The following is a 19,944-nucleotide window of genomic DNA, read 5'->3' on the forward strand; positions in this document are numbered from 1 at the left end:
ATTAGTGATTTGTTATAATCAAAATCCGCCCTAAAGAGTGTCCTTTCTTTTATTAGGTATCAGAGTAGGTATCAAGATTTTTACTTCTATACAAATGTGATATTTCAGATCTGTACATAAAAAATTTGTTGAATATATAGGTTGAGAATTGTTCTGTGTCGCTCTCTCTCACACACACACGCATTCTCACTTTTATAGATATAATAGATAGATTACTCTAGATATATTTCCATATGTCTGAATACCCTATATAAAAATTTTCAAATCTGTAGATAAAAAAATTTGTTGAGTATATAGGTTGAAAATTGTTCTCTCTCTCTCTCTCACACACACATTCTCAATTTTAGAGATATAATAGATAGATTATGCTAGATATATTTCCATATGTCTGAATACCCTATATACAAATTTTCTAATCTGTAGATCCAATATTTGTTGAATATATAGGTTGAAAATTGTTCTTACTCTCTCTCTCTCTCTCTCTGGCTACCTCACACACACATTCTAACTTTTATAGATATAATAGATAGATTATGCTAGATATATTTCCATATGTGTGAATACCCTATATACAAATTTTCTAATTTGTAGATAAAAAATTTGTAGAGTGCATAGGTTGAGAATTGTTCTCTCTATCTCTCACACACACACATTCTAACTTTTAATGATATAATAGATTATGCTAGATATATTTCGATATTTCTGAATACCCTATATATAAAAATTTGTTGAATGTATAGGTTGAGAACTGTTCTCTCTCTCTCTCTCTCTCTCTCTCTCGCTCACACACACACATTCTCACTTTTATAGATATAATAGAAAGATTATCCTAGATATATTTCTATTTGTATGAATACTCTATATACAAATTTTAAAATCTGTAGATAAAGAATTTGTTGAGTATATGGGTTGAGAATTGTTCTCTCTCTCTCTCTCTCTCTCTCTCTCACACACACACACACATTCTCACTTTTATAGATATAATAGATTATGCTAGATATATTTCCATATGTCTGAATACCCTATATACAAATTTTCAAATCTGTAGATAAAAAATTTGTTGAGTATATAGGTTGAGAATTGTTCTCTCTCTCTCTATCACACACATTCTCACTTTTATAGATATAATAGACAGATTATGCCAGATATATTGAAATATGTCTGAATGCCCAATATACAAATTTTGAAATCTGTAGATAAAAAATTTGTTGTATACATAGGTTGACAATTGTCCTCTCTCTCACACACACACACATTCTCACTTTTATACATATAATAGATAGATTATGCTAGATATATTTCTATATGTCTGAACACCCTATATACAAATGTTCAAATCTGTGGATAAAAAATTTGTTGAATGTATAGGTTGAGAATTTTTATCTCTCTCTTTTTCTCTCTCTCTCTCTCGCTATCTCACACACACGCATTCTCACTTTTATAGATAAAATAGATAGATTATGCTAGATATATTTCCATATGTCTGAATACCCTATATACAAAGTTTCAAATCTGTAGATAAAAAATTTGTTGAATATATAGGTTTAGAATTGTTCTCTCTCTCTCTCTCTCTCACACACACATTCTAACTTTTGTAGTTATAATAGATAGATTATGCTAGATATATTTCCATATGTCTGAATACCCTATATACAAATTTTCTAAACTGTAGGTAAAAAATTTGTTGAGTATGTAGGTTAAGAATTGTTCTCTCTCTCTCTCACACACACACACAAGTTCTCACTTTTATAGATATAATAGATAGATTATGCTAGATATATTTCTATATGTCTGCCTACCCTATATACAAATTTCCAAATCTGTGCCCAAAAATGTGTGGAATATATAGGTTGAGAATTGTTCTCTCTCTCTCTCTCTCTCACACATATTCTCACTTTTATAGGTTATATAGGTTGAGAATTTTTTGCTCTTTCCATCACTCACATTCACACTTTTATAGATATAATACATAGATTATGCCAGATATATTTACATATGTCTGAATACCCAATATACACATTTTCAAATCTGTAGATAAAAAATTAGTTGAATATATAGGTTGAGAATTGTTCTCTCTCTCTCTCTCTTTCTCTCTCTCTCACACACACATTCTCACTTTTATAGATATAATAGATAGATTATGCTAGATATATTTCCATACGTCTGAATACCCTATATCCAAATTTTCTAATATGTAGATAAAAAATTTGTTGAATATATAGGGTGAGAATTTTCCTTCCTCTCTTTCTCTCTCTCTCTCTTTCTCACACACACACAAGCTGAAAATTGTTCTCTCTCTCTCTCTGACTCTCTCTCTCTCTCACACACACACACACATGGTCATTTTATAGATATAATAGATAGGTTATGCTAGATATATTTCTATATGTCTGAATACCCTATATACAAATTTTTAAATCTGTAGATAAAAAATTTGTTGAGTATATAGGTTGAGAATTGTTCTTTCTCTCTCTCTCACACACACATTCTCACTTTTATAGATATAATAGATTATGCTAGATATATTTCCAAATGTCTGAATACCCTATATACAAATTTTCAAATCTGTAAAGATAGAATTTGTTGAATATATAGGTTGAGAATTGTTCTCTCTCTCTCTCTTTCACACACATTCTCACTTTTATAGATATAATAGATAGATTATGCTAGATATATTTCCTTATGTCTGAATACCCTATATACAAATTATCAAATCTGTAGATACAAAATTTGTTGAGTATATAGGTTGAGAATTGTTCTCTCTCTCTCTCTCTCACTCACTCACTCACTCACTCACTCACAAACACACACACACATTCTACCTTTTATAGATATAATAGATTATGCTAGATATATTTCCATATGTCTGAATACCCTGTATACAAATTTTCAGATCTGTACATAAAAATTAGTTGAATATATAGGTTGAGAATTGTTCTCTCTCTCTCTCTTCTCTCTCTCTCTTTCACACACATTCTCACTTTTCTAGATATAATAGATAGATTATGCTAGATATATTTCCATATGTCTGAATACCCTATATACAAATTTTATAATCGGTAGATAAAAAATTTGTTGAATATATAGGGTGAGAATTGTACTTACTCTCTCTCTCTCTCTCTCTCTCTCTCTCTCTCTCACGCACACATTCTCACTTTTATGGATATAATAGATAGATTATGCTGGATATATTTCCATATGTCTGAATACCCTATATACAAATGGTCAAATCTGTAGATAACAAATTTATTGAATAGATAGGTTGAGAATTGTTCTCTCTCTCTCTCTCGCAACCTTACACACACAACCACACGCAAACATTCTGACTTTTATAGATATAATAGATCGATTATGCTAGATATATTTCCATATGTCTGAATACCCAATATACAAATTTTCAAATCTGTAGGTAAAAAATTTGTTGAATATATAGGTTGAGAATTGTTCTCTCTCTCTCACACACTCACATTCTCACTTTTATAGATATAATGTATAGATTATGCTAGATATATTTCTATATGTCTGAATACCCTATATACAAAGTTTAAAATCCGTAGATAAAAATACGTTGAGTATATAGGTTGAGAATTGTTCTCTCTCTCTCTTACGCACACACACACACACACACACATTTTCACTTTTATAGATATAATAGATAGATTATGCTAGATATATTTCCATATGTCTGAATACCCTATATACAAATTTTCAAATCTGTAGATAAAAAATGTATTGAATATATAGGTTGAGAATTGTTGTCTCTCTCTCTCTCTCTCTCTCTCTCTCTCTCTCTCTCTCTGGCTACCTCACACACACACACATTTTCACTTTTATAGATATAATAGATAGATTATGCTAGATATATTTCCATATGTCTGAATACCCTATATACAAACTTTCAAATCTGTAGATAAAAAATTTGTTGAGTATATAGGTTGAGAATTGTTCTCTCTCTCTCACACGAAACTGTGCGCTCGGCTTCTTCCCCCCCTTCCCACCCCAAATGCTTGGGAAACTGTGCACTGTTTTTGTTGGTTTTCAAGCTGCCTCTTCCCCCCCCCACACACACACAGTTTAACAGTAGTAGGAGGTCAAGAGAAAGAGGGTGAGAGAGAGAGAAGAGTAAGTTGGTGAGAGAGAGAGAAAAGAGAAAGAGGGTGTTGGTTTTATATTTTTATTATCGTCTAATATTTTGAAAGCTGAATTTCTAATAAAATGTGCATCTATAGGAGATAATGCCTGGGAATGTGTTCCCCCCCCCACAGTTTAACAGTGGTGTGACGTCAAGAGAAAGAGGGTGAGAGAGAGGGAAGAGTAAGTGGGTGAGAGAGAGAAAGAGAGAGAAAAAAAAGAAAGACGGTGTTGGTTTTGTGAAAAAAGTTGTTATTTACAATTGTTCGCATTCTTGGCCTTTTGGTCAAGATCAAAGTGTAGTATCTGTTCTTCAGATGCTGCACTTCTATTTCTTGTTCTCTTTCGGTGGAGGAGAAATCCTCCACGACTGAGACAATTTTTATTTTTGTACCTTTTCTCCACGTTAAAAAACGACCCTGGTGTCTAACTCTGTCCCGTGGGGAGGCATAGTAAATAGGTACAATTGTTCGCCATTAGTGGATGTTGACGTCACGTCACGTGACATGACTAAGCGTTTTTTTTTTTAGTATGAATAACATTTTTTGTTTTAATTATAAAGTCTACACTTAATTTTATAGAAAATGATGTATATATAATAGAAAAAAAAAATTACTGGTTTTGTTGGATTCAAGTGGATCCCCCCCCCTCCAGTTTAAGAGATAGCAGGTCACGTGGTAATATACAAAATGGCTAGCGTAAATATAAAGATCGGTTTTTTTATCGACGAATATTTTGAAAGCTGAATTTTTTTTTATTCCTGTACATTTTTTCCTGATATTTTTCGTTAAAACTCTTGTATAAATACTATTTTTAACCAGTTAAATACGTTGGAGACATTGTCATGGAGTTTAATAATCTCTAGAACAAAGCAGAAGAGAAATTACAAAAGTATCGGTAAAACAAAGTGTTTGTTTACATTTGTTCGCCATTACTGGATGTTGACGTCACGTCACGTGACATGACTAAGCGTTTTTGGATTATGTAATATTAACATTAAAATGACAGGTTTTTTGGGGCCCCCCCCCTAGGAGAGAAATGATCAGTTCACCCCCTTTTAATGGTCCGTTTGGTGTGGAATTTCGATATTTGTCATGCGGGTGATCAAGGTTCAATATGATACATAATTTGTCAACTTTGGTTGTGTCTGTCAAAAGTTTGAGCTGACGTCACGTCACGTGACACGTATTGAATAACGTTAAAATGACAGGTTTTTTTGGGGGCCCCCCTAGGAGAAAAACGATCAGTTGACCCCTTTCTACTGGTCCGTTTGACGTGAAATTTCGATATTTGTCATCCGGGTGATCAAGGTGCAATATGATACCAAATTTGTCAACTCTGGTTCCGTCTTTCAAAAGTTTTAGCGTTACAAACAAACATACATACATACATACATACATACATACATACACACCGATTTTTGCCTTTTATATATATATAGATGAGCTGTGGAAAATTAAGTTTTAAACAAAAGCAAAGAAATAAAAACAATCATTATTGGCATCTGAAAATAGGTATAAAATTTTTCCGAATCCGATACCCCAAAAAGGTCCAATTGTTTTGATTCCCGATTCCGATTAATCGTCCCAACACTAGTTAGTAAATGTAAAATAGTTGAGGTAATGTTCCACAAACTGTACAACACATGCCAGCAAGTAAATTGAATGTTATGATGATGATGATGATGATGATGATGATGATGATGATGGATATCTATATATCAATAGGATAGCGTGTGTGTTATTTATTTTGTGTGTCACACTTACATCCAAGTGACTGTCGTTTAATTGTTATGGACTGCTACTTTTTGTAATAAATAATTTTATCAAGAATTCTTCATAAGTTTTGGTTTCAGTTTTGATTATAGCTGATGGCACTCCAGTAATCTATTTTTTTATAAATGACTTTATCAAGAATTCTTCATAAGTTTTGGTATATGTATATATATATATATATATATTTTTTTTTGGTTTCGGTTTCGATTCAATCAAGCTAACCCAAGTCATATGGATATATTTTTTTATTTTTGAAATCACAATTTTATAATATATAAGAATCCATAGAAAATTGACTCTATAATAATATATACGAAATCTGCAAGAATTAAAATATATTTAAGGAAACTTTACAACCAGACTATGCCAGGAGTCGCTGCTAGCTTAGATAAATACTTTTGAAGTTTTAACAAAAGAGGTACAATAATATCACAGCATCTCCATTTATGTGGAACATCCACAGAATACCAACATCAATATATTACATATGAATGAGTTCCCTTTGGAATTTCCACAGGTCCCACTAGTTTGAATTAATATTAAAACTGGTATCATCCTTCATAAACTTATAACTTATAAGTTGCTTTTGTTTTCCCAAAATATTACATAGAGCCAACCTTTAAATGTTTTTATTGAACTCATCAGTCCTCTCTTCAAGTTTTTGGCTATTTGCTGTACAATGCCTGCATCACCACCGTGTAGGTGCAATATGCATAACACTGACAAATGTACATCTTAGATAATCATTTATCATAGAGCAACTAAGATTGGTTTGCAGCAAAATACCAAACCCTGACGATTTACTCATTTACATTCAATAGATGAACTGATCTACAGAACTGTCATGTCCTTTATGAAATGAGGGATGTATTGATTGAACAGAGAAACAAAATTGCTACTGATAGCTACACAGAACAACACGATTAGAAAAAAACTCATTAAAGCTAAAACAGATAAATCTTAGAAAAACAGTAAATGTTGACTCTGCGTACAAAGAGATGAAACAGTAAACCAGATAATAAGTGAATCCAGCAAACTAACCGAAAAATCATACAATAACTATCAGATTTAACGAATAAATTCTTTCATGATTTAGTTCTTCAAGTTTGGGTTTTGTTGTACTTCTCGTTACCTTATGTCTGATGAGGAGACGTAGCAGCAGGCGAATACTGTCCGTTGGAATTTCAGGAGAGACATTCTTCAAACATTTACATTCCAATTTGTGTACATTCCAGTCCAGTTGCTGAAATTAAATATATATATATATATATATCTAATACATTTTGAATTATTGTTTTGCAAAAATGTAAAATACATTTGAACATTTGGCACATGGTTATCAAATGTGTGGAGAGGCAGCGGGGGGGGGGGTCATTGATTATTTTCTATCTTACTCTTAATCAGATCCACTCTACCTCATTCATTCAAACACTGTTCCTTTCATTTTTTCACTTGGTCATCATTAGGGCTATGACAACAGCATATTCTTTTCATTGTTTTTACTCTTGAGTGTGTATCCGACAGAGTTAATCAACTGAAAACCACATCACTATGTAAAAGCGTATAAGATATCAACAGATACACACTCGAGAGTTACTTCAGCCGTCACCACATTTACTCTATTTGATGATGATGATGATGATGATGACAACGACAACAACAACAACGGCAACTTCTGTCTTGTGAGACAATGGTGTTCTCCATCTAGTCTGGTGCATTGTAGCGGCTGTTGTGGCTATACAGTTGAAGTTGGAGTTGCCTCTCCAGATGCAGGCCTGGGCAGGTGATGAGGAGATATAGGTTTGCCCAGTTACCAGGGTCCCGTCCTGGTGTTGCAGACAAGGGCCGACGGAAAAGCAAGCCAATACAATTGGAGCCAGCACAGTTGCAGGAGTTGCCGGAAAGGTGTTGCAGTGCTTAACCATCCACCTAACGAATTTTTGTCAGGGTTTACTCTCTTAGCCTTTGCCTTTTCAAGGCATCCACAAAGCAGTGGAGCTATTTGCCCATAGCTGGGGGTCTATTAGGCATCCACAAAGCAGTGGAGCTATTTGCCCATAGCTGGGGGTCTATTAGGCATCCACAAAGCAGTGGAGCTATTTGCCCATAGCTGGGGGTCTATTAGGCATCCACAAAGCAGTGGAGCTATTTGCCCATAGCTGGGGGTCTATTAGGCATCCACAAAGCAGTGGAGCTATTTGCCCATAGCTGGGGGTCTATTAGGCATCCACAAAGCAGTGGAGCTATTTGCCCATAGCTGGGGGTCTATTAGGCATCCACAAAGCAGTGGAGCTATTTGCCCATAGCTGGGGGTCTATTAGGCATCCACAAAGCAGTGGAGCTATTTGCCCATAGCTGGGGGTCTATTAGGCATCCACAAAGCAGTGGAGCTATTTGCCCATAGCTGGGGGTCTATTAGGCATCCACAAAGCAGTGGAGCTATTTGCCCATAGCTGGGGGTCTATTAGGCATCCACAAAGCAGTGGAGCTATTTGCCCATAGCTGGGGGTCTATTAGGCATCCACAAAGCAGTGGAGCTATTTGCCCATAGCTGGGGGTCTATTAGGCATCCACAAAGCAGTGGAGCTATTTGCCCATAGCTGGGGGTCTATTAGGCATCCACAAAGCAGTGGAGCTATTTGCCCATAGCTGGGGGTCTATTAGGCATCCACAAAGCAGTGGAGCTATTTGCCCATAGCTGGGGGTCTATTAGGCATCCACAAAGCAGTGGAGCTATTTGCCCATAGCTGGGGGTCTATTAGGCATCCACAAAGCAGTGGAGCTATTTGCCCATAGCTGGGGGTCTATTAGGCATCCACAAAGCAGTGGAGCTATTTGCCCATAGCTGGGGGTCTATTAGGCATCCACAAAGCAGTGGAGCTATTTGCCCATAGCTGGGGGTCTATTAGGCATCCACAAAGCAGTGGAGCTATTTGCCCATAGCTGGGGGTCTATTAGGCATCCACAAAGCAGTGGAGCTATTTGCCCATAGCTGGGGGTCTATTAGGCATCCACAAAGCAGTAGAGCTATTTGCCCATAGCTGGGGGTCTATTAGGCATCCACAAAGCAGTGGAGCTATTTGCCCATAGCTGGGGGTCTATTAGACGCACTACTTATAGTAGTTAGATAGTTTGAATTTTTAAAAAATATGATTTCAAATAGTATACTTTGATCGCAGTCTATTTGGCTTGATTTGTTTTACAGCATATTAACCATCTATGAATTATTTAATGCTGAACAAGTGAAGCATGCATGGTCCCTCGTAAGTACACAGTAAACAAGGCATGACTAAGTTCAGCATTCCCCCCCCCCATTTAGCCCCAAAAGTCCCCAGGTGACGTCAAATCCTGGTGAAAATGAACAAACGGTGCAGTTTTAGGCCTTTACAATTTTAAATTTGAGTTCTGCACCATGTAAAAAAAGAAATGACTAATTCCCTCATTTGCCCCCCCCCCCCTATTTAGCCCCAAAAGCCCCCAAGAGCTTAACATATTTAAATTTGAGTTCAACATCATACAAAACTGCTAAATAGACATACACAGAAAATTTGGACAAATATTGTAAAATAGTCCCAAAAATCGAGTGTTTTTATTAGCCCTAAAAGAGCCCCTGGGGCACACCCAGGAGTTATTGCGAAGTATAGACAAACAAAATTATATAGAAATCAGTTAGTTACAACTTTTCGGAAAGTTTTAAAAAATCCAAGGCATCAATTGTTTTTAATAAGCACAAAAGTGTCAATTTTACCTATTTTAACCAGAAAGGCACCCCTAGGGGGAGCAACCGGAGTTTTCTCGAAAAATCTGTTCTGTTACTTTTTTACTTATATTATGTTTAATGTTTGTAGAAAATTTCAAAAATTCCAAGGTGTAGATATTATTGTATATTGCTTTGTAGATGTACAGGAGAGTAGTTTTCTAGCACGGATTTTCACATGATGTCCCTCATTAATATTAATGTTTTTATTTTGCTGTCATGGAGTTATATATGAGTTAGGTCTCGGAAATTTGGTTAAAAATGGAAGGTGGCACCAACCTGGCATTTTCTATGACAATATCTAAGAACATGACAAGAGGAACAGGTTTTCAGCTTTTCGACTCTGAAACGAAAAAAAAAAAATGAAAATGATTTTTCTCAGAATTTTTTAGATAAAGAATAATTATTTATATTTATAGTTCGACTGGCATTCTCATTTATGCACAAAAATATTTGAAATTTTATTTTAAAAAGATATTCAATGCATTAACATGTGTTAAGCAAAAAATGTTTATTTTTTTTACATAAAAATAAACAAAATACATGAATATTTATTTACTACTTTATTTGTGGGCTGTTATCCTCATCTTCATAGTTGTTTCATGACATTTCGGCTAACTGTTCCTCTGGCCTTCGTCAGGGGGTTAAAAACAACGAGATAGGATTGCGGAGTCTCTTAACTGTATCTTCAGTAATTACTGCCTTCCATAGTTGTCTCACTACATTCCAGGTGAGCATTGTCTGAAGATGGCAGAAGAATCCTACCCAAAGCTGGCCAGAGGATTAGTTGGCCAAAACGTGGTGAGACGACAACTATGGAAGGCAGTAATTACTGGGGATACAGTTAAGAGGCTTAGCATTCCTATTCTGTAGCGATTAATCATCTGATAAAGGGCAGAGGAATTGCTGGTCGAAACGTCATAAAACAACAAGATGAGGATAACATTCCGCAAATAAATAAATGAATATACAAATTACTCAAAGGATTGCAATAATAAAAAATAAAATACATGAATTTTGCCTTAATCAGAATACTCTCCTCATCTCGTAGTTAAAGGCATTGATTAACAGTCAATTTTAAGTCACAGTCTGAAGGTTGAAGCTTACTACAGGCGATAACTAAAATATAACATTAAAACATAACATTAACTGCCCAGTCATTGTTGATGGAACAAGAACCATCTATCCTCATGGATTAAAAAATAGCTCAGTCCGAAATTTTGTACCGGAAATAAAGAATCCCAAGTTTAACAAAGATACACCTGAAGACGATCAGAGGTTACATCAACCGAAACGTAAAATTAAAAACAAAGATGAGAATAGTATTCCAAATAATCATATCCTCATCTCAAAAATTTCCAAACAAAATACTTCTTTTTTTCTATTTATCTATTTTTTTAACCAATTTTTAAAACAATACTTTACAAACTAAAACTCATATTTTCATTCATTCTGCACAGAAAATTGTTTCATGAAAATTATTTCAGCTTTCTGAGCGGAGGCATTATTGTTGTTTTTTTTTTTTGTTTCCTGCTTCAAATTGTTTTCCTCATTACGTTTCTGAAATTTTGAGATGAGGATTGATTATTTGGATTATTCAGACTACTGTTCTCATCTAAAATGTTATTTTCACAACGTTTTAGTCAATGTAACCTTTGACCTCTTTCAGGTGTATCTTGTCAAACTCAAGAATCTTTCTACCGAACTTGGGAATCTGTACAGAATTTTGAACGGAACCCTTTATTTAATCCATGGTAGTAGCATGCTGTCATTTCATCAACCATGACTGGATAGGAGTTTCAACTAATTTGCAATTGTATGTTGAGTGTTGCCTAAGTTTGACAGAAAGATGCCCAAGTTCAACAAGTTACATCTGAAGAAGGTCGGAGGTTGCATCAACTGAAATGTTGTAAAAAAAAAAAAAAAAAAAAAACGCTGACAGAACAAGAGCATGCTACCCCTGTAAATTAAATAAAAGTGTCTGTTCAAAATTCCGTACAGGTTCCAGAGTTCAACAAAAAGATGCCCAAGTTCAACAAGACACATCTGAAGAAGGCCAGCGGTCACATTGACTGAAATGTTGTGAAAAAAAACCCACTGAAGATGAGAAACAGTAATCTGAATAATCCAAATGCTTTTTCTCATTTTAATTATAATTATGTTAATGTTTAACCTAAAGAATTCAGAGAAGAAAACAGCCGCAAGATGATGAAAATGGCAATTGAGTTGAATTTAGAGACTCAGTCTCAATCTCATCTGCTGTTAATGAAGGAAAGGATAATTCCAGAAAATCGTAAAAAAGTGTCTCCTTTTATGAACTTGTACCTAAAACTACAATTATTCGAACATTTATAATATAAATCCGTCTGTTTGCATGTATGTATGTATGTTTGTATGGCTGCCGAAAACTTTCGACAGAGGCGACGGATTTTCATGAGATTGGTATCATTTTGAAGCTCGAGCCTTCGGATGACAAATATCGAAAAATTGGCTAAAAACATTAATTCCTTCACTCTCAACTGGGCATTTTTCTACAAGGAAGGGTTGCTTTTTTTGCAGATATTTTTGAAAGTCCTCCTCTCTTTTCAATTGACTAGATTTAATTTAAACCTTCGCCACTTCCGGTTTGGCGATGGACTCAATGGCAAAGATGTTACTTTTTTTTTCACATTCTTTTCCTCCTTCACGCTACGGGTTCGAACCTGCCTTCCTATTACAACTTTTTTTTTTTTGTTTTTTGCTCAACACACACCTCCAAATACCAGGGCAACACCGGACACCTAGGCTAGTCTAATATATAAAAGGCAAAATGAGGTGCACCTGTTTGGGTATGTTTGCGAAAGGCTTTTTTTGTTGGGGTTCTTGTGTTGATTAGATTCCAGAAGTTTTTGCATACTTCCCAGATTGTAATATCTAAGATTCGCAAATGAACATCGTCTCTATTTTTTTTTTTGATTGAGTTTTAAAAAAATTCTCTCATTTCGAGTGTTTGTTTGTCTTTTTCATATAAATAAAGCGAAACTAATCGAACGCAACCGCAAACTCTCAGTCTTCGCCTGGGTAGTATCTGTTCTGTAATTGGTCCTTGGTCAATGTAAGAGAAACCCTTCATACTGAGACAATTACTTTTTATTTGAATATTGCCACAGTTCCCCATTTTGGAGGGGAGTTGGTTTTCCCCAACATTAAAAATACCGTTGTGGGAGGTTTAAAAGCAACGCGATTTCAGCAAGTCATCTTTTTGATTGACTACATTTAATTTGAATGCTTTACACTTCCGGTCGCGTCATGGAGAAGGTTTTCTTTCACCTTCTTTTCCCCCTTTGCATCATGCGTTTGAGCCTGCCTACTACCATTTTTTTTTTTTTTTTGACACCTCCAAACACCCGGGCACCCAGGCTAGTCTAAAATACAGAACAAACTGTTTGTTTCACTCAAATTGTGAAGAATAAGGTAGTTGTTCATTGATATTTTCTAAATCAACATGACGTGTTATGATGACGTCTTTAGGTTATTATTGTCAGAGCAAAAAACAAACTTATGAGTCACAAATTTATAAAGCACTAGTCAACTCTATACGACATTGACAGGGTAAAATTGTTGACAAACTTTTGAAGAAATGACATACCCTGCTTCGAAACATAATTAACAATGTTTTGAAATCATCATTATCAACTGTTTGTCAAGAGTCAAACATTTTCTAGCAACTTATAATCAACTTAAAATATACTTTCAACAAAAAATAAATAAATCTATATATATAAAAGGCAAAATATGTGTATGTATGTATGTTCGCTTTTTGTACATGTCTGCAAAAGGCTTTTTTCGTTGGCCTTCTCGGGGGGGGGGGGAGGTCGCTCATTCTTAAAACTTTTTATATCACATCTAAATGATAATATCTATAACTTAACAATGGGGGTCGTCTTTCTATTTAATTTGCCCAACTTTTACCAGCTCGCCACGTCTTCGAAAAACGGGGGAAACAGTAACTGGCTTGCAGCGCAAAACTAGGTCAAACATCACACCACTTCCTTGTACCTGTTTATTTCAGTTTATAAACCTTAACTGAACACACTTATCGATTCCTCTCCTTCGTGGCTGAGATGGTTAGGTGGTTGGCTTTTTTCCCCTTTCATTTTCACCTTCGTGTCAAGGCTTCGGGGTTCAATCCTACCTTCCTACCAAAACTTTTTTTTTCTTTTACACCTCCAAACACCTGGCCAATGTTTTTTTTTTTTTAACACACACACCTCCAAACATCAGGCAACGCCAGTAACCCCCCCCCCCCGCTAGTAAATAAATAAATCTCTTTTAGTGTTGACAGCTAAAATAACCGCTGGTAGGTCAAAGATTAATCCGCAAGGGGAGGAGAGAATATTGAAAATTGAATGATGTCACCCGCACAACTATGATAATGTATACAATTTTAATTTTTTGTTTTACTCCAAGTTATTTTTATATTTTCACTATAAGAATGCCCGTTGTAGGAAAAGAACTGTTATTATTTTTTTTTATTATTATAAAACAAAGATTATCAGAAGAAAGATTGAAAAATTAAGAAAAATAAACAGAATTTTGTGGTGTTTAACAATGTCTGCTTAAATGAAAGAATGCTGCCTAAATACACAATATATAAATACCTATATCATATTTCTCTAAACCTGTCTGGCTATTCAAGTTTTTCTCAGAAACTACTGGGTCAATCTGGCTGTAATCTTGTATAAAGCTTTGTTAATAAAAGATGCAGCGAACTATGTATTATGGCATCTGTTTAATACAAAGAGATTAATAGGGTTTAGAATTTAATGCAAAAATGAGCATGTATTCAACCATTAATTTGCCATAATGCACTCATTCTAATTCAATGGACTATAACTTTTTCCCGTTTTTAATCGACTAAAATGTTTAGTGTAATATATATATATATATATATATATATATATATATATATAATATAAAGCTGAATGTGTGTGTGTGTGTGTGTGTCTGGTCATGAATAGGCTCCTATATGGTTTACTATTTTAAAAAACTGATTACATATAATGATAGAAAATGTATCAAGACATAGGAATGGGTATGTTTGATCTGGCAGAACGGTGGTTCATTAAAATTGTGGGGTCTGTGTTCGCGCCTGGTCCACAAAGTAATGAAATAAAAAATTTGAAAATTAAAAAAAAAACGTTTACAAGTGTTTTTGATATAGATGTACATAAGAATACTTTGATAAGTATGTTTTAACTTAAATAGGGATGGTATAATAAAATTGTGGGGTCTACGTTCGTGCCTGGCTGCCATAGAATGGAAATAGGCACAAACTTTAATAAAGACTTTTCATATCTATCTGCGTAAGTATACTTTGATAATTATGTTTGTTTGAAGAAATATGGTATAATAAAATTATGGAGTGTTCGTTCGCACCTGACCTCCATAGAATGTAAATATGTCACAAAGTTTAACAAGGTTTTTTAATATAGATCCACAGAATATTGTGATAAGTGTTTCAGTGTGAACAGGTATGGTATAATAGATTATGGGGTTTATCTATTTTATTTTTACTTTCATCATATTTTGCTTTGGTTTTGATACCCCCAAATTTATAACCCTTCCTTTTCATAACCTATCATACTTTCATAAATCAGAGTCCATTTTCTGTAGGCTATTTTGAACCCAGTCAACGACGGGTACTTTTGCTAGTATATATATTAGTGTTGTACTGATTAATCGGAATCGGAAAAATCGGTAGTTTTTGGGGTATCGGAATCGGAAAAATTTGTGCCTAATTTCCGATTCCAAAACCGATTCTTTTAATATTTTATTATGTTAATTTTTCATTGCTGATACCGTTGATAAATATTTATTCCTTTTAAACTATTAGTAAAACTAACCTCTATAGATCATGATAACATTAAAAGAAGATTTTGATTTATTTTATCTGTGTAAAATAAACAAAATAAAACTTGAAACTTTGCGAAAATTCGCTAGATAACCTTTAGAAGAATGCAGTTTATTTGCAAGGTATTGAAAAAATTGTTTAAATTTTAAGAAATATTTTGTCAAGAAAAATCATATCAATCATTATTGCTAATCAAATCAAAAGTAGAATATAATAGTGTTGGATTTTGTCTGGTTAGGTTTTTGTCCGCTCCCTTACTCAGCATTGGAAAATATGACAAGGAATGGCGAAAGGTGTGAAAATTGAATTTGAAATACACTCGTGAAATGTCATGCTTCCGTGTGATTTTCTTTGATTCTGCCAGAGCCGTCTAGAGCCCACCAATCTCACAAAAACCTAGACCACTAACTGAAAGTATTTGGGGGTAATTAACATCTTCGATATTGTTTGGCTTTGACAATTTGGCAACATAAAATGTAAGTGTATTTTTAAATAACTATTTTAAAGATATTCAAAATGTGTTTCATGATTTGAAAATTAATTACCAGCATATTTTTACATTATTTTTGTTTAATATTTATTTTAATGTAATGCAAAAGTTCGAATTGTTTTTTGTTTGTTTTTTTTGTTTGTTTTTTTTGTAAAAGACAAATATATTCTTTTGTTAGGTAGAAGTGTAACTTATCTGTCTTTGGTAACATTTATTGGGTGGGTTTCTACTAGTATATTGTGGAATTTTTAATTTTTGAGTCATTATCGAGAGTTAAAAGTCGTATATCGGCCTTTTTTCTTGTTCTCACATAACATCGAGTGAACATAGTGACATTTCTTAAGTGCGTTTCTATCAGTATTTTGATTTCTGAGCTATTATCGAGGCTCGAATATGGCTTAAATAATATCACCATTTTTATTTTACACTACCATTATTTTAAGTTAAAAAAACACTTGAAAATAAGTTAAAGTGCAAAAAAAAAAAAAGAAAAGAAAAAATTATCCAGGTAGTTGAAAATGTAGCTTCGCTTGTTTTTCGGTAACATTTATTCGTTGTGTATTCATTTATTTCGCCCCCTTTTCTTCCTTTCTTATTCTGAAAAATCATCCACCAGACGAGAAGCAAAAAAATAATAAATTTAAGAATTTATAGTGTCTGTTTTACGGGTAAATTTAACAGAAAATGAGCCTTCTTATCGAAGTAATTCTAACGTTTAAGGACAGTTAACCAAAGATTGCTATAATATGTAAGTTCTGTGCGTTTGTGTATGTGGGAGGTTACCTTTTTAAGTGATAATTTGCGGGTTTTATGAAGGGTTTAACTTAGGGTAAGTTGTAAAAGAATTTAATGAACAATCATAATAATTTATAAGGGCCTGAAAATGAAGACGATTTTACTTTAAATATATATACTAAACTGATCCCACTCTCTAAATTTTAAATTAGTTGTTTTTTTTTAATATGTTCACATAAAAAATGTAGAATCTCATTTTGTCTGGGGTGTGTGAGTTAGTTTACATGTGATTCTATTTACTTATCCCCTACCCGAAGGTAGTGTTTTAGACACAAGGTCGGTTTTTTAATATAGGGAATCCAACTCTTTATTTTTTGTATTATCACGGACTTGGGGTCAGTAGTAGGAAAGGGCTGTGTCGTTTATAAAATGGAGAATCGAACTTTTCTTTTCGCAACAAAAAGTTATAATTGCGATGAGCGAAAAATGAAAACGGAATAAAAAAACACCGATAATTTCACGAGAATACATTATTTACATCTTCGTACCGTTTTACACGTAACTATTTAAAAATGAAATATAAACATTGCCTATGATGATTATAAAAAGACAAATAAATATAAAACGATTAGGAATTTAAAATAGAGGGTCAATTTCACAAATACATTTAACGTAAAATGAGCTGCTTTTTTCAAACATTGTAGTGTGTTACCAATTTTAAATTATGTGCGCTTATTGGAGGAGGGGGGTGTCTACTTTTTAAGCGATTACAGATGGTTTTACAACGTCGCAAATCGAACTTAATTTAGTGGGAAACAATTTAGTTAACATCCATAAAGAATTAGGGTGGCCAGAAACGATGATCATTTTACGTTACATTTATATTTGAAACTGATCTCACACTCTAAATTCTAAAATGATCGCGGTACTTGTGCGGTTTACGTCTCCCATTAAAAAACGAAAATTTAAAAAAAAAAAAAAAGTAAAAAACAATTATATTCTACGTATCCGTTATGGAACGAAGTTCTCATAAAAACTTCACTTAATTTCACGTCAATAAAAGAAACCATTCATTGAAGTGCCGCTTGTTATGAATTTAGCCAAATGCAATATTAAAAAAAAACACTTCATTGGTACTTATGCACTTATGTTACCGGATTGGTGGTGTATTGTAACTATTCTGTACTTTCACCTAACAATTTAATAAACAAAAAAATATCGTAAAACTTGAAACTACCATTAAAAAAAAATAGCACGGTATGTACCACTTTATTTTTACATATTTCTTTTCCACATGACCGTTTTGAATACATTAATTTAAATTTAAAGTGTTGTGTAAAAAAAAAAAAAAAAAAAATTCAGTTGCGTTTGTACTTTATTCCAATTTTGAATAATTTAACAATTATGAATGAATTTGTGTTTCGTCACAAAAATATTTTGTAAAACTTGAATTTAACTTTTCTTTTTACTTATTTCTTTAATCAGGTTATTTTTTTTTACTTTGGTATTTTTTTTAAATAGTATTTAAGTTTTACGATATCTTTTTGTTTAGCAAATTGTTAGGTGAAAGTACAGAATAGTTACAATAAACCCGCTAGCCGGTAACATAAGTGCATAATAAGTACCAATAAAGTGATCTCTAATATCGTATTCAGCTAAATCCATAACAAAAAGCACTTGACTGGTTTATTTTATTGATGTTACCGTAATCACGTGATTAAAATTTTAGCAGACGAAAAATTGGGAGTCCAAAGGGTCATGAGTTTCGAAGAATTAAATGAAACTGATATGATTTTAATTCCTTCGAACTCAAAGAACAAAAATAAAAACTTGACTAGCACTGAAAACAAACGAAACTGGTGCACTTCGAAGTCAATTTTTTCTAAATTGTCATCATTGTTTTCTAAATTTCTAAAATATATGCATTGCATTTACCTAGCAAAACAATAATCGCAAAGTTCTTGGCGCATTTGAGAAGACAGAATATGTACATAAGGTTGTTCTTGCCAAATGATTTCACCGGGCGATTTCTCCATTTTGAATATTTACAGCACGTGTTTTCGGGAAGTCACTTTTCGGATCTCACACACAAGAGAGTTCGTTTGTTGACGGAAATGAATCCGGATGTGAAGTGCACGTGCGTACGATGAACGGCTAGATAGTGATAGTGAAAAGGGCCGAACTACTATTGTGTTGCTTGTGTGTTTGTAACAGATCGGTTGATATGTTAATGTTCGGCAAACCAAAAAATCAGATTAGTTCTTAATATGTACTGAGATGTTTAACTAGCGAGCGAAAAAATAAAAACAAAATGGTGAGGGAAATGCGTGCAGTTCGATAAGAGAAAGTTGGTAATATTGCTTCAAAGCGTATTGTGGTTATATGAGAAAATAAAGCTGTGTATGCATTATAAATGTTTCTTTTCTGTGCCTTATGTTATACATTAGTACATAAGGGGGTCATTTCGAGTTAAAAGTTTATTTACTGCACCCATCTGAACTAAAGAAAATCATGATTAAAATGTGTAAATAACTAACGATGAATATGTAATGGTCGACGTTTTGGAGACCAGACGGGTGATCAAAAAGTCAACTCGGAAATTCTAAAATGAAAACCTTTAATGGTTAATGTTTTTAAAATAAATAATTTAAGCAAGTTGTTATTTTGGTTGATGTATTGGCTCCGATGTTGTATGCAGTTCGTTCGAGGGAGCATTCATTAATCTGAAAAGGAAAGAAGTTTGGCGTGTGCGGCTTTTTTTTTTTTTTAGTTCGATTTTTAGGAAGAAAAGCTAGAAAAGCTAGTATTAAAGATGGGAAGGGAGTGTCGGCACTTTAACTAGAGTTATCCCCCTTGGCGTGTTCTAAACTCCAAACAAAAATTAAAAATATTCCCAGATGTTTGCCTTCAATAAAAATGTTTGCCTTCTCATAAAAACGTATTTTTCCGCTGTAAAAAAAAAAAAAAAAAAAAAAAAAATACTCGATCAAATTAAGTGAAATTTTTTTTCAGAGGGTACTTGTACAATTTAATCAAGACATTAAAAAAATGAAAATATCGAAAAAAGTTTAAATTGTACGTATCTGTTATGGAATGAAGTTCTCCGAAAAAAATATTTCACTTAATTTCATCAAGTAGTTTTTGTTTTACAACGAAAAAACAA

At 33.5% G+C, this 19,944-nt stretch overlaps 1 protein-coding gene and 1 pseudogene across 1 annotated transcript in view; one reads left to right on the top strand and one right to left on the bottom strand.

Annotated features, from left to right (window-relative positions):
• LOC145248078 (histone-lysine N-methyltransferase SMYD3-like) overlaps nucleotides 1-18,879 on the bottom strand; it is a 100,778-nt gene extending 81,899 nt beyond the window's left edge. Inside the window, exons 1-3 of the mRNA XM_080109857.1 lie at nucleotides 18,717-18,879; nucleotides 9,943-10,006; nucleotides 7,039-7,149 (exon numbers count right to left, since the gene is read on the bottom strand). Coding sequence (XP_079965983.1) covers nucleotides 7,039-7,149; nucleotides 9,943-10,006; nucleotides 18,717-18,817 — 276 coding nt within the window. The 5' untranslated portion in view covers nucleotides 18,818-18,879. The remainder of the gene's footprint in view (nucleotides 1-7,038; nucleotides 7,150-9,942; nucleotides 10,007-18,716) is intronic.
• LOC145248486 (U2 spliceosomal RNA) lies at nucleotides 4,397-4,530 on the top strand (annotated as a pseudogene).
• Nucleotides 18,880-19,944: the final 1,065 nt, after the last annotated feature.

The sequence above is a fragment of the Euprymna scolopes genome, chromosome 26 (assembly GCF_053919585.1).
Source record: "Euprymna scolopes isolate OS-2025 chromosome 26, ASM5391958v1, whole genome shotgun sequence".
Taxonomy (NCBI): Eukaryota; Metazoa; Mollusca; class Cephalopoda; order Sepiida; family Sepiolidae; genus Euprymna; species Euprymna scolopes.